Source organism: Amphibalanus amphitrite, unplaced genomic scaffold (assembly GCF_019059575.1).
Source record: "Amphibalanus amphitrite isolate SeventyFive unplaced genomic scaffold, NRLGWU_Aamphi_draft 000346F_arrow, whole genome shotgun sequence".
NCBI classification, from domain to species: Eukaryota; Metazoa; Arthropoda; class Thecostraca; order Balanomorpha; family Balanidae; genus Amphibalanus; species Amphibalanus amphitrite.
Window position 1 is genome coordinate 337,482 of NW_024881841.1, and position 22,038 is coordinate 359,519.

The 22,038-nt window shown below is 50.3% G+C and overlaps 2 protein-coding genes across 5 annotated transcripts; one reads left to right on the forward strand and one right to left on the reverse strand.

Moving 5' to 3' along the window:
- Positions 1-193: 193 nt before the first annotated feature.
- Positions 194-20,882, forward strand: LOC122389177 (ribosomal RNA processing protein 36 homolog). 4 transcript variants are annotated; one of them, XM_043380938.1, is made up of 2 exons: positions 194-210; positions 19,649-20,882. In XM_043380938.1, the coding sequence occupies exon 2, from the start codon at positions 19,657-19,659 to the stop codon at positions 20,407-20,409; it is 753 nt and encodes a 250-aa protein (XP_043236873.1). In that variant the 5' UTR covers positions 194-210; positions 19,649-19,656; the 3' UTR covers positions 20,410-20,882. The 4 variants fall into 4 exon arrangements, with proteins under 4 accessions (XP_043236873.1, XP_043236876.1, XP_043236872.1 ...); XM_043380941.1 differs by having other exon boundaries at positions 199-250; XM_043380937.1 differs by lacking the exon at positions 194-210 and adding an exon at positions 275-292.
- LOC122389163 lies at positions 3,626-5,287 on the reverse strand. Its single transcript, XM_043380903.1, has one exon. It carries the CDS (start codon positions 5,285-5,287, stop codon positions 3,626-3,628), a length of 1,662 nt encoding a protein of 553 aa, XP_043236838.1.
- Positions 20,883-22,038: the final 1,156 nt, after the last annotated feature.

Sequence of the window (22,038 nt, forward strand, 5' to 3'; positions counted from 1 at the left end):
TAACCATATCATTAGGTCCGGGGTGAAGAGATCTTTCAAATGGTGGTCTTATTTTTCAGTTTCGCTCAGCCGTTTAGGCGTAAAACGGTTTTTAGATTTTTCCCTAGATTTTTAGATTTTTCCCTAGATTTGGCAGCCCCAATCTGGGCTGGGCCGAATGTGGGCTGAATGTGGGCTAACTTCCGTTACATTGGGGTTGGTTGGGTTGGGGTTTGTGGTGTTGTCTATAGATGGCCTTGGGTGTTGTGGTGTCAGTATAGAACTCGCCATTATATCGAAAATAATAATCGATTTAAGCATTTTTATATCAATTTCCATGTAATTTGAAAGGGAGAAGTATATTCAGACCTTAGAAAATATTTATTTTGATTGTTAAAAAGTCATGTATTGTCACCTTGCCTGTTACCAGTGTAGGCTCTATCATGGTATAGGTAGGTAGGTAGTAGGTACGGGTACCTCATATTTTTTTAATAAATAGGAACAAATATTTTGTGTGCATGCAAAACAACAGCTTCCAAAATCAAGCGAGACATGTATTAGCCTCGTAAGCCGGAGAGCCTTTGTCCATGTAAAAGCTGCTTTGAGAAAATCGCAAAGTAAGCATGTCATTATGGGTATTGTGAGTTATGTATTCATTATTTTTTGTCTGGTGTAGGATAATTAAATTGTTTCTAGTTTAAGTTTCAGTGTTACAATACATAAATATATGCTACAAGCATAAGCGTAGGAACAATGGGTGCAAGGGTGCAGCTGCACCCACAATATATATCCAGTGGGTGCAGACAATGTATTCTGCACCCACAATAATCTGAACCAAAAACCCCTTTTTCATCAACACTACTTCCCATGCAGCATGGCAAATTCAGGATATGTTGCCTACTATTCATCTTTCGAAGCATTTGCTACTGTGATCAGTGATGGTCTTCAAAACTTACATTTGTGCTGAAAAAGGGAAATGGAGCATGTGATTGAACACATACCGAACCGATGACCCACTGTCAAAAATGTTAGCCCGATATCTTCGAAAATGGCTAAGTTGGCCGCTTTTACTTTTTGCGGTAGTCAATATTGACAATATTAGCCCTCGAATGTGTGCAGCGTTTTCCAGCTTCTAATGTGTAGGGGGAGGGGGAGGGGGTCGGTCGGACCCCCTGCCGTTCGGCTCCTGATCGAGCTAGAGCCCCGCGGAAAAAAAACGAGGGTGTTGCCCGTGACGAGAGGAAGCTGATGATACCCAATTTTAAGGTCTTACTTCATTGGTTGACCTTCCAGACCAGGTCAGGTCAATATTCCAAAAGTCGGGAAAATGGGGACCTGCTAGAACTGCGTAAAGTGAAGCTGTTATCGGTTTTTTTCGGGGTGCTGATCACAAATATCTGATGTTAGTTTTGATCACAGATCCAGATGATTTCTTCATTCATTTAGGCCAGATCGGGTCAGGTCAGGTCAGGTCAACCATTAGGCGTCCTACCGGCTATCCATAGTAGGTGTCAACTACCACTGACGGCGTCGTATATATACGACGTATATTCGTGACATGCTATAGCATGTCACGAAAGCACTAAAACTACTTCGTAAACGTTCAAATGGATGCTAAATTCGAAATCAGCCCTATAAACTACCCTAGAAACATGTAAAACTCGAAAAAGTGAACCGAGGTCATCAAAGGTCAATGACCTGACCTGACCTTCAGGTTATCTTCACACCCACCGTGATGCATGGGAAGAACATCATTTCACATGTTTGGACGTCTACAATCACAATAAGACTGGAAACGCGCGGATAATGTGAGCTGACATACGCCAAATCGCGATTCCGGCCGAACATGGTCTCGAGAATCAGGTCACAGGTCAAAGGTCCTTTGGGTCAGGGTCATGAAATTTCTAGAGTAGGTGTAAAACTGATCAACTCGAGGGTACTAAAAGTTTCTTCGCGATCGGCCGCTTTTTGCGCGAGTTATTTGCGAACAACCATGGGGGGGGGGGGGTTCATCCGACCTCCGTACACATGCGAGGGTCAATGCTTCCAAATGCACTTATCGGTTGGTACCTTTTCGACATGGTATTATTGCTTCCAAATTAAGCTTGATCCTCACTTCGCTCCAGTACTGCATGTAGTGAATACCCTACCGAAGACCGAGTTTTACCGAGATACCCGGCCGGCGAGCCGTGCGATAGACCAGAGGTTTGACATCCGGGGCCTTGTGTCATCCGGGAGTTTCAAACGCGCGGGTAGGGATGCGGACGTGACCTGTGGTCGGTCAGCGTTCTGCGATTTTGGCCTCGGGCGTCTCTGACGTCAGAGGCATGACCCGGCGCTCGGGCGCAGCGCCCGGCGAGAGACGGGCCGCGCGGTCGCAACCGGGTGCAGCTGGACGCGCGATCGGAACGGAATTCAGCCAGGACCCGCATCGTAGGTCAAAGGTCAAGGGCACATATGGCCGGCGGGCGAGACCAGCGGCCGAAACAGCAGTCGCTGTGAGGCGAGGGCAGTGATCCGACGCAGGCCCGGGCCTGCACGGTTTCTGATAATGTTTTTTGCTCTACTGCGGGGTGCTAAAACAATAATGTCAATATAATCTGAACATGTACCTATTATAAATATTTATCAGATAATTATTAACCCGCGCCAAGCAGGTGCTCGGTGCCAACCACCTCGCCCCCCCCCCCCCCTTCCCCTAACTCGGCTCCTGGGCCACGTATGCGACACGTGGTAAGCGGCATTCGAAAAGCTCGAAAATATAAAGAAAAGCTATTGTTTGCTTGCTTCGTGCAATTGGGAAAAATTATGTCTGAGAAAGCACTCTCCTCGGCCAGCGACGTCTAGGACATAAATTGATTCCCCGCTTCAAAAAATGTGAAAAGGTTTAGCATAAGTCCGTGTAGCACTTAAGTTGCCAAGCGTGCCAAATATTTTCTCATCCGTAACACGCCCATCCAGCGCTCCCCACCCGATCATCGGCCTGACCACTGCACTGTGGCGCTCTCATCATCCCTGATTGGATAGAATGTGACCCAGCTATGCGTCAAGCTCACGTGCCCGCCATTATCACAGGTCACACCCGTGTCCCTGCCCCAGGCGCGGATTGACAGTCACAAGGTCCACGCACTGCTTCAGTCTGACACGCACCTCATCGGGACAGCTACCCTGGCGATACGGGAGGGGTTCGGGAGGGTATTCAATGCAGTACTAGAGCCAGGCGCGAATCAAGCTTAATTTGGAAGCAATACACCTTTTTGCGTTGTTCGATGGCCTATCAGCAAAAACCATTCGTCCGATCAGCACATAGGTGGCGCCAGTGAGAGGCATTCCGGCAAAACCTTCAGCATATGGGCAAAACGGAATGCTGATCCCACTCCACAGTTCGTCAGTTGGTAAAACATTGGCTATTCGCCATAACTGATTGAATTCCGGCAAAACCTTTGACGATTTGGATAAATGCTTCGTCATTCAGTAACAACCCTTCGTCGTTCGCCAAAACATCACCATGCTAATTTCGGCATTCATCATAACATTTCGTCAAAACTAAAAACAGATCGCCCCTTTACAGAGAAGTATAAATATGACTTATACAGTGCAGTGCGAGGCATATGTAGGTTGTTGTTGTTGTTCGTCCTCTCGGCGTCTAGCGACGCGAAGCCTCGCGGCTTAGCATCCCTCTGCGCGCGGCCGCCATGGCCGCGATGTAACTTGTGCTCCTTGCAGTCTCTCTGGTTGGGGCGTGTATGCTTCCCGTCAGGCGGAACCGAAGCCCCATCTGCGCTGGGCACCGCAATAGAATGTGATCTGGGGTGTCGGCTTCCTCCTTACAGAGTGGGCAGAGGGCTCCGCCGCATGCTCGTTCATTGCAGGCGTCGCACTGCCGTGTGGGGCTCTTGCCGATGCGATGCAGGTACTGTTGCGACCCTGACCAGTGTCCGGCTCTCAGCTGGTGGACGTCGATAGCCGTCAGACGGTCCAGGCCAGACACTGTGGGTGGGCGCGTTGTCCCCATCAGGGTTCGGAACCAGCCTGGGGGTCGCTGCTCTCGTGTGCGAGCGTCCGCCGCTCGCGCCGCTGCTCTATGCACTGTGCGCGTGTCCACCGGTACCTGCTCTTGGGGGAGAGATGCCGCCTCCTTGGCTAGGCTGTCGGCCATCTCATTCCCAGGCAGCCCGCAGTGGGACGGGACCCATTGAAGGCGCACCTGCCGCTCTCCATTGTCGGACACCAGGGCCAGAGCGTCCCAGACAGCTCGGTTCAGCTGCGTCCTTTGCTCGGCCGGGCCACTCCGTAGGGCAGATAGAGCTGCTTGCGAGTCGGTACACAGTATGATGGGGTCCTCCTCATGATCAGTGTGGTTGCCGATGTAGTTTAGTGTCTCGCGGAGTGCCACCATCTCCGCTCGGTAACTCGAGCAGAGCTTGCCCGCTGGTGCGCGGAGCTCGTGGCTCTCCCCGTCGGGCCACTCGATATAGCCGCCCGCTCCACCGTCCAGCACTCCTCCCGTGGCGGATCCGTCCGTCCAGGCCCAGGTCGCGCACTGGGGGAGGGACGCCAGGTGCAGGGCGGCCGCCTGTCGGCGGGTCTCCGCGGACGCTCCGGAGGGGGGTGTGGCTCCTATCCCCAGGTCAAAGACCACCGGGGGGGCCTCCTCCCACGGGGCGACGCTGGGCGGCAGCACCGGCTCGATCGGGGCCACGACACCTGCCATGTGCCAGGCCTCCAGACCCACCGTGCGCCAGCCCGTCACCGCCTTCAACCGTGGGTTGACGGTCGCGTCCGCTACTCGGCGTAGTGGGTCCTCTTCTGGGAGGGCTCTTGCCTTCGCGAGAAATCGCGCCGCCAGGGTGGTTTTCCGGGCCGTCACCGGAGCCAGTCCTGCCTCCGCCATCAGGGCTTCGGTGGGGGTTGAGCGCGTGCAGCCCGTTATGACGCGGGCGGCCTCCCTCATCTCCCTCTCCAGTACTTCCACGTGGGAGGGGGACGCGGCCGGTAGCCACGCAGCGGCGGCGTGCTCCAGCGCGCCTCTGACGTAGCCGTTGGCCACGATGCGGAGTTGCCGCTCTTCCAGCCCCCAGTCCCTGCCCGTCAGTCTCCTGAGGTGTTGCAGTCTCGGTCGGGTTCTCTGTCGCATCCTCTTGCAGTGCGGGCCGAAGTGGAGGAGGCGATCCAGCGTTACTCCGAGCAGGTTGAGAGTCTCGCGGGCCTCAACTCTCGCTCCAGCCACCCTGATGGACAGGTCCACTGCGTCCTTCGGCCACTGCGAGAGCACCAGGACCTGGGTTTTCTCTCCCGAGACGACCATCTTCGATGTCCTGGCCCATCTTGTCAGCGTGTCAGCGGCTTGCTGGGCTCGGTGTCTGGCCGTCTCGATACTCGCACCCGCGCACAGGGTTGCAGTGTCGTCGGCGTACATATAGGGTGTGCATCCTTGGATCGCCTTGAGGGAGTGTGCGAGGGGTGCCGCCCACAACAAAAACAAGAGCGGGGACAGGACGCTACCTTGCGGTAGGCCCGCCCGAAACACCCGTTCGCCACTCTTCACTCCGTTCACCTCGACGGCGACTTGTCGGTCTCGGAGCCACTGCCACGTCCACTGCACCATGCAGCGCGGGAGTCCCAGCTCTAGCAGTCTCAGACGTAGGAGGCGATGGTCCACCACGTCATAGGCGCGCGCGAAGTCATACGCGACCAGGACGTACTTCTGGGCGGTGGTGCCTTCTGGTGGGTCTGCACGTCTGGACGTCAGGCATATGTAGGTGGCGAAACTTGTAGGTCATTTATCCACATAAGAATCGGTAGCTGTTCATGAGCGCCATAGGTACAATGCACATGGACGTAGCTGACACGATATCGACTGGTTGAACAATGAACAGGCAACAACAGAGCGTTTGATAAGTCCACCCCGCCTCAAACAAAGGTGTTGGGCGGTGGGCCGGCCGGGCCCGGCTCGCCATCTGTCAGCCGTTCCCCGCGAGTCCGGCCGGCGAGGCCGCCCGAGGCGTCGTCCCATGACATCGCTCGGACAGTGACGCGATAATGACGGCCGACTTCGTGGTTTGTATCCGAAGGTTGGGACTTTTCAATTAAGACAAATCACTATTCTTTAGAATTGTGATTTTCTATTGAAAATCCCAACCTGAGCTACCTCTCTAGGGGGGTGTTTAGCGTTTCTGCCGCGATTTGGGTCATCTTGATACCCTCGAAAACGGATAGTTAGATTTTCTTGCCATTTTCACCGTTTGGTCCCGTGTGGGGGAGCTACCTGCTGGCAAAGTTACAAAAAATATAATTGACACGTTTTGGGGTAATCGGCACGTGCATTTTCCCATAGGGTTAACATGGGGGAAAATTTAAAATGCGATTTGCGGAAAAACTCCACGTTAGAAATGAATTATATTTTTAGGGTCGAATCTCGGGCCGGGACCCCACTTCATGGTGGTAATTATTCAAAATATAAATGACAAAATTTCGGGTAATCGGGACGGACAGTTACCCCATGCTAAGCCTATGGCGATTTCGAAAAATTATTTTCAAATCGATTTTGCAAAAAATTTCCACGTTAGATTTTGAAAATGTTTCAATATGTTGTGCCCCGGGGTGTCGGCTACCACATGGTATGGGTCAGATATGGGGCGATTGAAAAGCACGTGCCACGTGCAAACGTGTTTGATGGGGGAACCTCCAGGAAAATCCGACATTGGCCAGCTTGGGGCCCTATGGCTCCGAAACCACTCCACCCAGCGACACCAAATCAGTGCAGCCGGTGAGCAGACGAGTCCAGCTTGTCGCACCAGTGATCACGTGGCGCACGTGCTATTGCACGTGCCGTGGCACGGGGTCAATTTTGGTGCTTAAATATACTAGCATTGTGAAATGCAAGGAATGGGGGAAATAGCCGTCAGGCCGTCAGTTTTTATGATAGGGTCGATCTGAAAACGGGTATAGACACAGAATGAAGGGGGCTAAAAAACTGCTATCTCGGATTTTGTGTAAAATGAAAAATTCAAAATTCTGGGGAAATTATATATTCGAAAGGTGAAATTTCACTAAATTTTCCCGTTTTTCTAGTTTAGCCGTCCACTGTTCAGGGACGGTGACACCGGCCGGGGTCATCTTTTATATGCTGATGGCCACGTCGATGGGTCATCACGTGGCGTGAACGGTGAAGCTATGAAAGGTCCGGCACGTGTCACGTGGCCACGTGTTTGTGTCGCGTACCTCCCAGATTATCGTGTTTTTGCCGATTTGTGGCCTTATAGCACGAAAACAGCACAAGTCAGGAACACTGAAATGGTGCAGTCAGTGAGGGGACAAGTCCTGCTTGCACCACCGGTGGTCACTTGGCACACGTGCAAATCTGGGCACCTCCGTTGCGGAGATATTTTATAGTGAAATATTCAAATGTACATAACTTTTTCAGTTTAAGTCCGATTGGGCTAGAATTTGGTGGGTGGATGAACTGTTAAGCGACATGAACGAATGCGCCATGTTTGTTGCAGTGCGCCACGTTTGTCTCAAAGCGCCATTTTTGCCGCAAAGCGCAGAATGTGCGCAACTTTGTCGAACATTGGACGATTAGGATGCGCTGTAATTAAGGGATGGCTGCTTACACGGCAGATATGAATGTACCACATATGCCGCAGGGCGCCATATTTGTCTTAATGCGTCAGTGTTAGCGTTTTGCCTACGGCGGGCGTTTTTTTTGCGGCGGTGTTTGCGTTTTTCGGGGTTTGCGTTTGACGGCGGGCGGCCGTTTTTGCGTTTTTGGCGGTGTTTGCGTTTGGCGGCGGGCGGCCGTTTTTTGCGGCGTTTTGCGGTTGGCGGCGGGCGTGCGTGCGTTGCGGGCGTTTTTTTTGCGGCGGTGTTTGCGTTTTTTGCGGTTTTTGTGTTTGGCGGCGGGCGGGCGGGCGATGCGGGTGTTTTTGCTGTTTGCGTTTGGCGGCGGGCGGCCGTTTTAGCGGCGGTTTGCGGCGGGCGGCCGTTTTTTGCGTCGTTTTGCGGTTTGCGGCGGGCGGCCGTTTTTTGCGGCGTTTTGTGGTTTGCGGCGGGTTGCCGTTTTCTACGGCGTTTTGCGGTTTCCGGCGGCCGGCCGTTATTTGCGGTTAGCGGCGGGCGGCGGGCGGTCGTTTTTTGCGGCGTTTAGCGGTTTGCGGCGGGCGGCCGTTTTTGCGGCGTTTTGCGGTTCGCGGCGTGCTGCCGTTTTTTGCGGCGTTTCGCGGTTGGCGGCGGGCGATGCGGGCGTTTTTTTTGCGGCGGCGGTGTTTGCGTTTTTGCGATGTTTGTGTTTTGCGGCGGACGCGCGTTTTTTTGCGGCATTTTGTGCGTTTTTTTCTGCGGTTTTCGGCGGGCGGGCGATTGTTTTTTTTTTGCGAAGTTTGCGTTTGCGTTTTGGGCGTGCGTTTTGCGGTGTTTGCGTTTGGCGGCGGGCGGGCGGTTTTTCACAATTAAAGTCCCAACCTTCGGATCCGCAGTGCTGTTCGACAAGCGCTGCCCGGGCCTATCCGAAGGTTGGGACTTTTCAATTAAGAACAATCACTATTCTTTAGAATTGTGATTTTCTATTGAAAATCCCAACCTGAGCTACCTCTCTAGGGGGGTGTTTAGCGTTTCTGCCGCGATTTTGGACATTTTGACAGGGAAGAAAACGGCACGGTAGAATTTCTTGCAATTTTCAGCGTTTGGTCCCGTGTGGGGGAGCTACCTTCTGGCAAAGTTGCAAAAAATATAATTGACACGTTTTGGGGTAATCGGCACGTGCATTTTCCCATAGGGTTAACATGGGGAAAAATTTAAAATTCGATTTGCGCAAAAACTCCACGTTAGAAATGAATTATATTTTTAGGGTCGAATCTCGGGCCGGGACCCCACCTCATGGTGGTAATTATTTAAAATATAAATGACAAAATTTCGGGTAATCGGGACGGATAGTTACCCCATGTTGAGCCTATGGCAATTTCGAAAAATTATATTCAAATCGATTTTGCAAAAAATTTCCACGTTAGATTTTGAAAATGTTCCAATATGTTGTGCCCCGGGGTGTCGGCTACCACATGATATGGGTCAGATATGGGGCGATTGAAAAGCACGTGCCACGTGCAAACGTGTTTGATGGGGGAACCTCCGGGAAAATCCGACATTGGCCAACTGGGGGTCCTATGGCGTGGAAACCACTCTACCTAGCGACACCAAATCAACGCAGCCGGTGAGCAGATGAGTCCAGCTTGTCGCACTAGTGGTCACGTGGCGCACGTGCTATTGCACGTGCCGTGGCACGGGGTCAATTTTGGTGCTTAAATATACTAGCATTGTAAAATGCAAGGAATGGGGGAAATAGCCGTCAGGCCGTCAGATTTTATGATAGGGTCGATCTGAAAACGGGTGTAGGCACAGAATGAAGGAGGCTAAAAAACTGCTATCTCGGATTTTTTGTAAAATGAAAAATTCAAAATTCTGGGGAAATTATATATTCGAAAGGTGAAATTTCCCTAAATTTTCCCGTTTTTCGACTTTAGCCGTTCACTGTTCAGGGACGGTGACACCGGCCGGGGTCATCTTTTATATGCTGATGGCCACGTCGATGGGTCATCACGTGGCGTGAACGGTGAAGCTATCAAAGGTCCGGCACGTGCCACGTGGCCACGTGTTTGAGTCGCGTACCTCCCAGATTATCGTGTGTTTGCCGACTTGTGGCATTATAGCACGAAAACAGCACCAGTCAGGAAGCCTGTAATGGAACAATCGGTGAGGGGACAAGTCCTGCTTGCACCACCGGTGGTCACGTGGCACATGTAAAAATCTGGGCACCTCCGTTGCGGAGATATTTTATAGTGAAATATTGAAATGTACATAACTTTGTAAGTATAAGTCCGATTGGGCTAGAATTTGGTGGGTGGATGAATTGTTAAGCGACGTGAACGAATGCGCCATGTTTGTTGCAGTGCGCCACGTTTGTCTCAAAGCGCCATTTTTGCCGAAAAGCGCAGAATGTGCGTAACTTTGTCGAACATTTGACGATTAGGATGCGCTGTAATTAAGAGATGGCTGCTTAAACGGCAGATATGAATGCACCACATTTGCCGCAGGGCGCCATATTTGTCTTAATGCGTCAGTGTTTGCGTTTTGCCTACGGCGGGCGTTTTTTGCGGCGGTGTTTGCGTTTTTTTTCGGTGTTTGCGTTTGACGGCGGGCGGCCGTTTTTGCGTTTTTGGCGGTGTTTGCGTTTGGCGGCGGGCGGCCGTTTTTTGCAGCGGTTTGCGGTTGGCGGCGGGCGTGCGTGCGTTGCGGGCGTTTTTTTGCGGCGGTGTTTGCGTTTTTTGCGGTTTTTGTGTTTGGCGGCGGGCGGGCGGGCGATGCGGATGTTTTTTATGTTTGCGTTTGGCGGCGTGCGGCCGTTTTGGCGGCGGTTTGCGGCGGGCGGCCGTTTTTTGCGGCGTTTTGCGGTTTGCGGCGGTTGGCCGTTTTTTTTGCGGCGTTTTGTGGTTTGCGGCGGGCGGCCGTTATTTGCGGTTAGCGGCGGGCGGCGGGCGGTCGTTTTTTGCGGCGTTTAGCGGTTTGCGGCGGGCGGCCGTTTTAGCGGCGGTTTGCAGCGGGCGGCCGTTTTTTGCGGCGTTTTTTTTGTGGTTTGCGGCGGGCGGCCGTTTTTTTGCGGCGTTTGCGGTTGACGGCGGCCGGGCGTTATTTGCGTTGTTGCGGTTTGCGGCGGGCGGGCGTTTTTTTTTGCGGCGTTTTTTGCGTTTTTTTCTGCGGTTTTCGGCGGGCGGGCGATTGTTTTTTTTTGCGAAGTTTGCGTTTGCGTTTTGGGCGTGCGTTTTGCGGTGTTTGCGTTTGGCGGCGGGCGGGCGGTTTTTCACAATTAAAGTCCCAACCTTCGGATCCGCAGAGCTGTTCGACAAGCGCTGCCCGGGCCTATCCGAAGGTTGGGACTTTTCAATTAAGAACAATCACTACGGGCGGGCGGTTTTTCACAATTAAAGTCCCAACCTTCGGATCCGCAGTGCTGTTCGACAAGCGCTGCCCGGGCCTATCCGAAGGTTGGGACTTTTCAATTAAGAACAATCACTATTCTTTAGAATTGTGATTTTCTATTGAAAATCCCAACCTGAGCTACCTCTCTAGGGGGGTGTTTAGCGTTTCTGCCGCGATTTTGGACATTTTGATTGGGGCAAAAACGGCTAGTTAGATTTTCTTGCCATTTTCAGCGTTTGGTCCCGTGTGGGGGAGCTACCTTGTGGCAAAGTTACAAAAAATATAATTGACACGTTTTGGGGTAATCGGCACGTGCATTTTCCCATAGGGTTAACATGGGGTAAAATTTAAAATTCGATTTGCGAAAAATTTCGTCAATTATATTTGCTGATATTTTTAGGATCGGATCTAGGGCTGGCACCTCAACTTTTGGTGTTAATTATTTAAAAATCATAGGATACAATTTCGGGTATTCTTGACGGACAGTTACCCCATGCTGAGCCTATGGCGATTTCGAAAAATTATTTTCAAATCAATTTTGCCAAAAATTTCCACGTTAGATTTTGAAAAAGTTCCAATATGTTGTGCACCGGGGTGTCGGCTACCACGTGGTATGGGTCAGATATGGGGCGATTGAAAAGCACGTGCCACGTGCAAACGTGTTTGATGGGGTAACCTCCGGGAAAATCCGACATTGGCCAACTGGGGGTCCTATGGCGTGGAAACCACTCCACCTAGCGACACCAAATCAACGCAGCCGGTGAGCAGATGAGTCCAGCTTGTCGCACTAGTGGTCACGTGTCGCACGTGCTATTGCATGTGCCGTGGCACGGGGTCAATTTTGGTGCTTAAATATACTAGCATTGTGAAATGCAAGGAATGGGGGAAATAGCCGTCAGGCCGTCAGTTTTTATGATAGGGTCGATCTGAAAACGGGTTTAGGCACAGATTGAAGGGGGCTAAAAAACTGCTATCTCGGATTTTTTGTAAAATGAAAAATTTAAAATTCTGGGGAAATTATATATTCGAAAGGTGAAATTTCCCTAAATTTTCCCGTTTTTCGAGTTTAGCCGTCCACTGTTCAGAGACGGTGACACCGGCCGGGGTCATCTTTTACATGCTGATGGCCACGTCGATGGGTCATCACGTGGCGTGAGCGGTGAAGCTATCAGAGGTCCGGCACGTGCCACGTGGCCACGTGTTTGAGTCGCGTACCTCCCAGATTATCGTGTGTTTGCCGATTTGTGGCCTTATAGCACGAAAACAGCACAAGCCAGGAACACTGAAATGGTGCAATCAGTGAGGAGACAAGTCCTGCTTACACCACCGGCGGTCACGTGGCACACGTGCAAATTTGGGCACCTCCTTTGCGGAGATATCTTATAGTAAAATATTCAAATGTGCATAACATTGTCAGTTTAAGTCCGATTCGGCTAGAATTTGGTGGGTGGATGAATTGTTAAGCAACAGAAACAAATGCGCCACGTTTGACTCAATGCGCCACGTTTGTCTCAAAGCGCCATTTTTGCCGCAAATCGCAGAATGTGCGTATCTTTGTCGAACATTGGACGATAAGGATGCGCTGTAATTAAGGGATGGCTGCTTAAACGGCAGATATGAATGCACCACATTTGCCGCAGAGCGCCATATTTGTCTTAATGCGTCAGTGTTTGCGTTTAACGGACGGCGGGCGTTTTTTGCGGCGGTGTTTGCGTTTTTTCCGGTGTTTGCGTTAGGCGGCGGGCGGCCGTTTTTGCGTTTTTTTGCGGTGTTTGTGTTTGGCGGCGGGCGGCCGTTTTTTTGCGGCGTTTTGCGGTTGGCGACGGGCGGGCGGGCGTTGCGGGCGTTTTTTGCGGCGGTGTTTGCGTTTTTTGCGGTTTTTGGGTTTGGCGGCGGGCGGGCGGGCGATGCGGGTGTTTTTGCGGTGTTTGCGTTTGGCGGCGGGCGGCCGTTTTTGCGGCGGTGTGTGGCGGGCGGCCGTTTCTTTTGCGGCCTTTTGCGGTTTGCGGCGGGCGGCTTTTTGCGGCGTTTTGCGGTCGCCGGCGGCCGGCCGTTATTTGCGGTGTTGCGGTTTGCGGCGGGCGGTCGTTTTTTGCGGCGTTTCGCGGTTGGCGGCGGGCGATGCGGGCTTTTTTTGCGGCGGCGGGGTTTGCGTTTTTTGCGGTGATCGCGTTTTGCGGCGGACGGGCGTTTTTTGGCGTTTGGCGTGCGTGCGATGCGGGCGGTTTTGATTTTTTGCTGCGTTTTTTTGAGTTTTTTGCGGTTTTCGCGGGCGATTTTTTTTGCGGCATTTGCGTTGGCGTTTTGGCGTCCGTTTTGCGCGTTTTGCGGTTTTGCGCGTTTTGCGGCGGGCGGGCGGTTTTTCACAATTAAAGTCCCAACCTTCGGATCCGCAGTGCTGTTCGACAAGCGCTGCCCGGGCCTATCCGAAGGTTGGGACTTTTCAATTAAGAACAATCACTATTCTTTAGAATTGTGATTTTCTATTGAAAATCCCAACCTGAGCTACCTCTCTAGGGGGGTGTTTAGCGTTTCGGCCGCGATTTAGGACATTTTGATTCCGAGAAAAACGGCACGGTAGAATTTCTTGCCATTTTCAGCGTTTGGTCCCGTATCGGGGAGCTACTGGCTGGCATCGGTCGCTTGAAATATAATTAACCCGTTTTGGGGTAATCGGCACGTGCATTTTCCCATAGGGTTAACATGGGGGAAAATTGGAAATTCGATTTGCGAAAAATTTCGTCAATTATATTTGCTGATATTTTTAGGATCGGATCTCGGCCTGGCACCTCACCTTTTGATGTTAATTATTTAAAAATCATAGGGTACAATTTCGGGTAATCGGGACGGATAGTTACCCCATGTTGAGCCTATGGCAATTTTGAAAAATTATTTTCAAATCGATTTTGCATAAAATTTCCACGTTAGATTTTGAAAAAGTTCCAATATGTTGTGCACCGTGGTGTTGGCTACCACGTGGTATGGGTCAGATATGGGGCGATTGAAAAGCACGTGCCACGTGCAAACGTGTTTGATGGGGTAACCTCCGGGAAAATCCGACATTGGCCTACTCGGGGTTCTATGGCGCGGAAACGACTTCATCTAGCGACACCAAATCAGTGTAGCCGGTGAGCAGATGAGTCCAGCTTGTCGCACTAGTGGTCACGTGGCGCACGTGCAATTGCACGTGCCGTGGCACGTGGTCAATTTTGGTGCTTAAATATACTAGCATTGTGAAATGCAAGGAATGGGGGAAATAGCCGTCAGGCCGTCAGTTTTTATGATAGGGTCGATCTGAAAACGGGTATAGGCACAGAATGAAGGAGGCTAAAAAACTGCTATCTCGGATTTTTTGTAAAATGAAAAATTTAAAATTCTGGGGAAATTATATATTCGAAAGGTGAAATTTCCCTAAATTTTCCCGTTTTTCGAGTTTAGCCGTCCACTGTTCAGAGACGGTGACACCGGCCGGGGTCATCTTTTACATGCTGGTGGCCACGTCGATGGGTCATCACGTGGCCTGAGCGGTGAAGCTATCAGAGGTCCGGCACGTGCCACGTGGCCACGTGTTTGAGTCGCGTACCTCCCAGATTATCGTGTGTTTGCCGATTTGTGGCGTTATAGCACGAAAACAGCACCAGTCAGGAAGCCTGAAATGGTGCAACCGGCGAGGGGACAAGTCCTGCTTACACCACCAGTGGTTACGTGGCACACGTGTGAAGATGGGCACCTTCGTGGCGGAGATATTTTATAGTGAAATATTCAAATGTGCATAACTTTGTAAGTTTAAGTCCGATTGGGCTAGAATTTGGTGGGTGGATGAATTGTTAAGCGACATGAACGAATGCGCCATGTCTGTTGCAGTGCGCCACGTTTGTCTCAAAGCGCCATTTTTGCCGCAAAGCGCAGAATGTGCTTAACTTTGTCGAACATTGGACGATTAGGATGCGCTGTAATTAAGGGATGGCTGCTTAAACGGCAGATATGAATGCACCACATTTGCCGCAGGGCGCCATATTTGTCTTAATGCGTCAGTGTTTGCGTTTTGCCTACGGCGGGCGTTTTTTTGCGGCGGCGTTTGCGTTTTTTTTCGGGGTTTGCGTTTGACGGCGGGCGGCCGTTTTTGCGTTTTTGGCGGTGTTTGCGTTTGGCGGCGGGCGGCCGTTTTTTGCGGTGTTTTGCGGTTGGCAGCGGGCGTGCGTGCGTTGCGGGCGTTTTTTTTTGCGGTGGTGTTTGCGGTTTTTGTGTTTGGCGGTGGGCGGACGGGCGATGCGGGTGTTTTTGCGGTGTTTGCGTTTGGCGGCGGGCGGCCGTTTTAGCGGCGGTTTGCGGTGGGTGGCCGTTTTTTGCGGCGTTTTGCGGTTTGCGGCGGCGGCCGTTTTTTGCGGCGGTTTGCGGCGGGCGGCCGTTTTTTGCGGCGTTTTGCGGTTTGCGGTGGGCGGCCGTTTTTTGCGGCGTTTTGCGGTTGCCGGCGGCCGGCCGTTATTTGCGAATTTGCGTTTTGCGGCGGGCGTCCGTTTTTTTGCGGCGTTGCGCGGTTGGCGGCGGGCGATGCGTTTTTTGCGGAGGCGGTGTTTGCGTTTTGCGGCGGACGGGCGTTTTTTGCGGCGTTTTTTTTCTGCGGTTTTTGGCGGGCGGGCGATTGTTTTTTTGCGAAGTTTGCGTTTGCGTTTTAGGCGTCGTTTTGCGGTTTTGCGTTTGGCGGCGGGCGGGCGGTTTTTCACAATTAAAGTCCCAACCTTCGGATCCGCAGTGCTGTTCGACAAGCGCTGCCCGGGTATCCGAAGGTTGGGACTTTTCAATTAAGAACAATCACTATTCTTTAGAATTGTGATTTTCTATTGAAAATCCCAACCTGAGCTACCTCTCTAGGGGGGTGTTTAGCGTTTCTGCCGCGATTTTGGACATTTTGATTGGGGCAAAAACGGCTAGTTAGATTTTCTTGCCATTTTCAGCGTTTGGTCCCGTGTGGGGGAGCTACCTTGTGGCAAAGTTACAAAAAATATAATTGACACGTTTTGGGGTAATCGGCACGTGCATTTTCCCATAGGGTTAACATGGGGTAAAATTTAAAATTCGATTTGCGAAAAATTTCGTCAATTATATTTGCTGATATTTTTAGGATCGGATCTAGGGCTGGCACCTCAACTTTTGGTGTTAATTATTTAAAAATCATAGGATACAATTTCGGGTATTCTTGACGGACAGTTACCCCATGCTGAGCCTATGGCGATTTCGAAAAATTATTTTCAAATCAATTTTGCCAAAAATTTCCACGTTAGATTTTGAAAAAGTTCCAATATGTTGTGCACCGGGGTGTCGGCTACCACGTGGTATGGGTCAGATATGGGGCGATTGAAAAGCACGTGCCACGTGCAAACGTGTTTGATGGGGTAACCTCCGGGAAAATCCGACATTGGCCAACTGGGGGTCCTATGGCGTGGAAACCACTCCACCTAGCGACACCAAATCAACGCAGCCGGTGAGCAGATGAGTCCAGCTTGTCGCACTAGTGGTCACGTGTCGCACGTGCTATTGCATGTGCCGTGGCACGGGGTCAATTTTGGTGCTTAAATATACTAGCATTGTGAAATGCAAGGAATGGGGGAAATAGCCGTCAGGCCGTCAGTTTTTATGATAGGGTCGATCTGAAAACGGGTTTAGGCACAGATTGAAGGGGGCTAAAAAACTGCTATCTCGGATTTTTTGTAAAATGAAAAATTTAAAATTCTGGGGAAATTATATATTCGAAAGGTGAAATTTCCCTAAATTTTCCCGTTTTTCGAGTTTAGCCGTCCACTGTTCAGAGACGGTGACACCGGCCGGGGTCATCTTTTACATGCTGATGGCCACGTCGATGGGTCATCACGTGGCGTGAGCGGTGAAGCTATCAGAGGTCCGGCACGTGCCACGTGGCCACGTGTTTGAGTCGCGTACCTCCCAGATTATCGTGTGTTTGCCGATTTGTGGCCTTATAGCACGAAAACAGCACAAGCCAGGAACACTGAAATGGTGCAATCAGTGAGGAGACAAGTCCTGCTTACACCACCGGCGGTCACGTGGCACACGTGCAAATTTGGGCACCTCCTTTGCGGAGATATCTTATAGTAAAATATTCAAATGTGCATAACATTGTCAGTTTAAGTCCGATTCGGCTAGAATTTGGTGGGTGGATGAATTGTTAAGCAACAGAAACAAATGCGCCACGTTTGACTCAATGCGCCACGTTTGTCTCAAAGCGCCATTTTTGCCGCAAATCGCAGAATGTGCGTATCTTTGTCGAACATTGGACGATAAGGATGCGCTGTAATTAAGGGATGGCTGCTTAAACGGCAGATATGAATGCACCACATTTGCCGCAGAGCGCCATATTTGTCTTAATGCGTCAGTGTTTGCGTTTAACGGACGGCGGGCGTTTTTTGCGGCGGTGTTTGCGTTTTTTCCGGTGTTTGCGTTAGGCGGCGGGCGGCCGTTTTTGCGTTTTTTTGCGGTGTTTGTGTTTGGCGGCGGGCGGCCGTTTTTTTTGCGGCGTTTTGCGGTTGGCGACGGGCGGGCGGGCGTTGCGGGCGTTTTTTGCGGCGGTGTTTGCGTTTTTTGCGGTTTTTGGGTTTGGCGGCGGGCGGGCGGGCGATGCGGGTGTTTTTGCGGTGTTTGCGTTTGGCGGCGGGCGGCCGTTTTTGCGGCGGTGTGTGGCGGGCGGCCGTTTCTTTTGCGGCCTTTTGCGGTTTGCGGCGGGCGGCTTTTTGCGGCGTTTTGCGGTCGCCGGCGGCCGGCCGTTATTTGCGGTGTTGCGGTTTGCGGCGGGCGGTCGTTTTTTGCGGCGTTTCGCGGTTGGCGGCGGGCGATGCGGGCTTTTTTTTGCGGCGGCGGGGTTTGCGTTTTTTGCGGTGATCGCGTTTTGCGGCGGACGGGCGTTTTTTGGCGTTTGGCGTGCGTGCGATGCGGGCGGTTTTGATTTTTTGCTGCGTTTTTTTGAGTTTTTTGCGGTTTTCGCGGGCGATTTTTTTTGCGGCATTTGCGTTGGCGTTTTGGCGTCCGTTTTGCGCGTTTTGCGGTTTTGCGCGTTTTGCGGCGGGCGGGCGGTTTTTCACAATTAAAGTCCCAACCTTCGGATCCGCAGTGCTGTTCGACAAGCGCTGCCCGGGCCTACCGAAACGCTTAGGAGTCTGACGTTCGACCGTCTAAATTCTACTCGATATTGCACCGGCAGTCTCCTCGTAGCTATCGTATACTGCCTTTTTCGGAATCTAATGGTTGATTAGTTAATTGGTCAGAGGCCAATTAATGCAAATTGCGCTGGAACATGTCGCAAGCCTCATCCATGAATGTGTGATAAACGTTCAACATCTAATATGGCTAGATAAGCACTACCTCATTGACATTTTGATCATTGACGAAAGTTTTACATCAACAGTCATTGTTTACGCACAGTACCGATGAATTTTGCACATCGACTAACCATTTTGTGAAATGTTGAAGCATTATCACAATCTGACAAAGTGTTTCGCCCGTGACGAACATTCCGCCCAAGGACAATGAGTTATGCAGAATAGTTAAATGGAGTCCAGCCTGTTTTGCCGACCGTCAAACAGTGATGCACATCGCCGATGGGTTATGCTGAATGACGCTTGTCCAAACTGATGCCGAAGTGGTTATGACGATTGGCCATCGAACAACGCAAAAAGGTGTAGTACACCCTCAAAGCTCGTAACGAGCCTTCGCTCGGGTGTCGCCCCCCCCCCCCCCCCCGCTTCACCGGCCATGGCTGGATTTCTGCATCCATGCACCCACAATGTTCCAGCCGTTCCTACGCCCATGGCTACAAGGTTACAACCTTGTCTTATAATACAAGGTTCTTACCCATTGCTTCTGTTTTTTATTGACATTTTTAAATTGTGAAGTGTGAGGAGGTCGTTTAGGAGAGGTGGCCACGGGGCATGCACAGTGGCGTTTCCAGGATCTTGAAAAGGGGGAGGCCAAACCTGCTCAAGGGGCCCCACCCTTACCTTAGGGGCCCCAGTAGTGGCGTACTTAACCCACGCCCAGGTGTGGTTCTTTGCCACTTTCACCCATGTGAGGGAGCCTTTTTAGGCACACTCAGCAATCTAAAAAAGAAAAGAAAAATATGAAAAAGCCATTGATATCGATAGCTCTGTATGTATAGTGCACAATTTAGAAGAGTCAGACATTTTGTTTTTCTCACTGACAATGACAATATTACATTGTTTTTGTATTGTCATTACCTGTGAAAAAGCGGTGCACAATTTATTTCAGCAGTAGGCATAGTTATAGTTTTTTTGCTTTGGTCGTTGCCGTGGCCACAAAAAATGATCAAAAGCAAAATGTTTTGTCATTTTTTACGATTGTAACATTTTTCAAAGGGCAGATGTCAATCTCTTAGTGTCTTGCGCTGGTTGAGGGCTGATACCCTTAACTTTACTAACTTTAGATTTATCACTCGCTCGTTTGTCGCCCGAAAAGTCGTTTTGCAGATAATCCTAATGCTGAAAAAAAATGGCGCGATCTGCCGCTGTTTACGCGGGCTATACGTGGGGGGAAAAAACAAGAGGGGGCCCATCCGACCGCTACAAATGCATGGGTCAAAAACTGACTGTTTTAGGACACTGATGCTAATTGTGCTAATTGTACCTGTGTTTGTAATTCAACATACCGGTATAACTGTTTTCTCTTTATACAGGCAGAACAATGGCTGTAAACCTGAATCATGAAGAGGAAATTGGTGAAAATTCAGCAAACAGTGAGGAGGATACGAGAACAGAAATCCGCAAAGAGCTCGCTAATATGTCTTTCGAGGAGATTCAGAAGTTGAAAGAGAAGCTGGGTGCTAAGGTTTTTAATGAGGCTTACCACGGAAGACCCTTACGAGCTCGAACTGGGAGCAAGGCCCTGCTGAAATCGGGTCGTGTGCATGGTCAGCCGTATGGCAAGAGAGGCAAACACGCCCCGCGGGAAGAATCGTCCAAGATGCGCGTTCCATCTGTAAGAGATGTGATCGCTGTGCCAAAAGTAGTCCGGAGGGATCCTCGATTTGATGGTGTGTCTGGAACTTACGACGAAAAAGCGTGGAAGAAAAATTACAAATTTGTCGGCGACATCAAGACCTCAGAGAAAACGCAGTTGAAAGAACAACTTCGAAAGGAAAGTGACCCAAGCGAGAAGAAAAAGCTCAAAGTACTTCTGCAAAGGTTACAAAATCAAGAGAAGGCAGAGAAGGAAAAAGAAAAGAAAGAAGCTGAGGCGAAGATGGAACGCGAGGAAAATATCGCTCGTTTGAAGCAGGGCAAGAAACCCATCTATAAAGCAAAATCGGTCAAGAAAAAGGAGGAACTTGCCGAAAAGTTCATCGAGTTGAAGGAAAGTGGAAGGCTAGATAAGTACTTGCAAAAGAAGAGGAAGAAGATGGCTGGCAAGTCGAAAAAGCAGTTGATGTCATCGTGAGTAACGACGCCTGTCAAATGATGTGTTTTGTAGCGCTCGATTGCAATTGTAACTGATTGATCCCCCGGTCTCCAGCGAACGTATCGTCTGCCATTTCCACTGCTGCATCTGTTTGTGTTTGATACTGCAGAGCGATGCTTCCGAGCATAGCATTTCTGAACACTTTTGTTGTCATTTAAGTACTTCCGGCTCTTTCAACCAGTCACCGAAATTAACTAGTTTTCACTTCTAATGTAATGTCGCAAATGTATATACGCTGGATGATTCGCCTTCGCTGATGGTTGCTGATTGGATCAATCGTTGTCATAAGTGATCCGCCCTCTGCAGCCACCTGCGGCTCAGGCTGCCGGCCTCATGTGGTAGGTACCTAAACATTATAGTTGTTATGGTGCATTTCGGTACCGTTTATGAGAATCGAAGCGGTACTGTTTTCTTCTGCCGTAAAACAGGCAAATAAATGAATTTGAAATGTACCTACTATCTACTGCCTGCGGGTATTATATGTACCTACAGTATGTAGTAAAGATAGCGTCATTAGATGAGATAGCTACATGAGGACATTGCACGGCCTTTGAGCTCAATATACTCAAAGATGACCCCCGCCTGATGCGGGGATGCGATGGTGGATGCCATTCATCTGATTGTTTAGGTATGTAGGTCCTAAATGAGCCAATTAGCTCGTCAAATATTTGCAGCCTCAGGCCATTCTTGCCGCATCTTTAAAAAAAAATGACTTCAAGTCCGGTTAGGTTAACGACCTACTCGTATATATCAAAGGATGAGGGCAAAATATTCGGTATTTTCCCAATGCCCGCTAAAACCCGTATATAATGGTACCTGTACTTCGTAATGCTACGAAGCTGGTAGATAGGTAAATAGTTGTTATTTAGGGTAAGAGGCATCCATGGGGGGCATGAAGTGATATTTACCGGGCATCGCCTGCAATGCATGATAAACACTTGGTAACGTATAATAAAAACTCTGATTTGAATCACGCAGCACCGCATGGGCGGCGAGACCAGCATTGTTAATCTGTATATGTTTTAACCCTCGCCCGTAAACGGTGTTTTGCCACCTTCGCCCATGCAGGGGGGGTTGGTGTGACCCCCCCCCCCCTGGCGTTTGAAAATGGAGCGTCGTAGAGCTTAGCGGAAAAGACGAACGGATTGCTCTCAACGAGATCTCGCGATTGGTGGTATAATTTTTGGTCCTAGGTCAACATTTGACCTACGTATGACCGTTCAAAGGTCAAATTTTCTAAAAAAAACTAACTTTTCTTATTTCCGCGCCGATTGCGGCAAAACGGTAAGAGATATCGACTTGAAACCTTCACTATCGTGATCCTTGATCAATTCTCCATCGTTTGGTGTGTGTTTCGATGTCATAACTCTAAAAATGATGCGTTGGGAGCATCGGAAGTCTGCAAGGTCATTTGTGCATTGGGTCACGTCAGGCGTGTGACGTCACTGACCTGACCCTGACCCAAAATGAACCACAAGAAACAACCGAAGATGCCTGAAATGGATAGCAAATTCGAATTCAGGGCATCAAAATACCCCGAAAAGGCATACAAGTGCAAGAAGTCATTACAGGTCAACCGAGGTCACTGACCTTACCTTGACCTTTAGT

Excerpts from the sequence above, each read along its gene's own strand:
- LOC122389163 (XM_043380903.1), bottom strand. The coding sequence starts at position 5,287 with ATGGTCGTCTCGGGAGAGAAAACCCAGGTCCTGGTGCTCTCGCAGTGG.
- LOC122389177 (XM_043380938.1), top strand. The coding sequence starts at position 19,657 with ATGGCTGTAAACCTGAATCATGAAGAGGAAATTGGTGAAAATTCAGCA.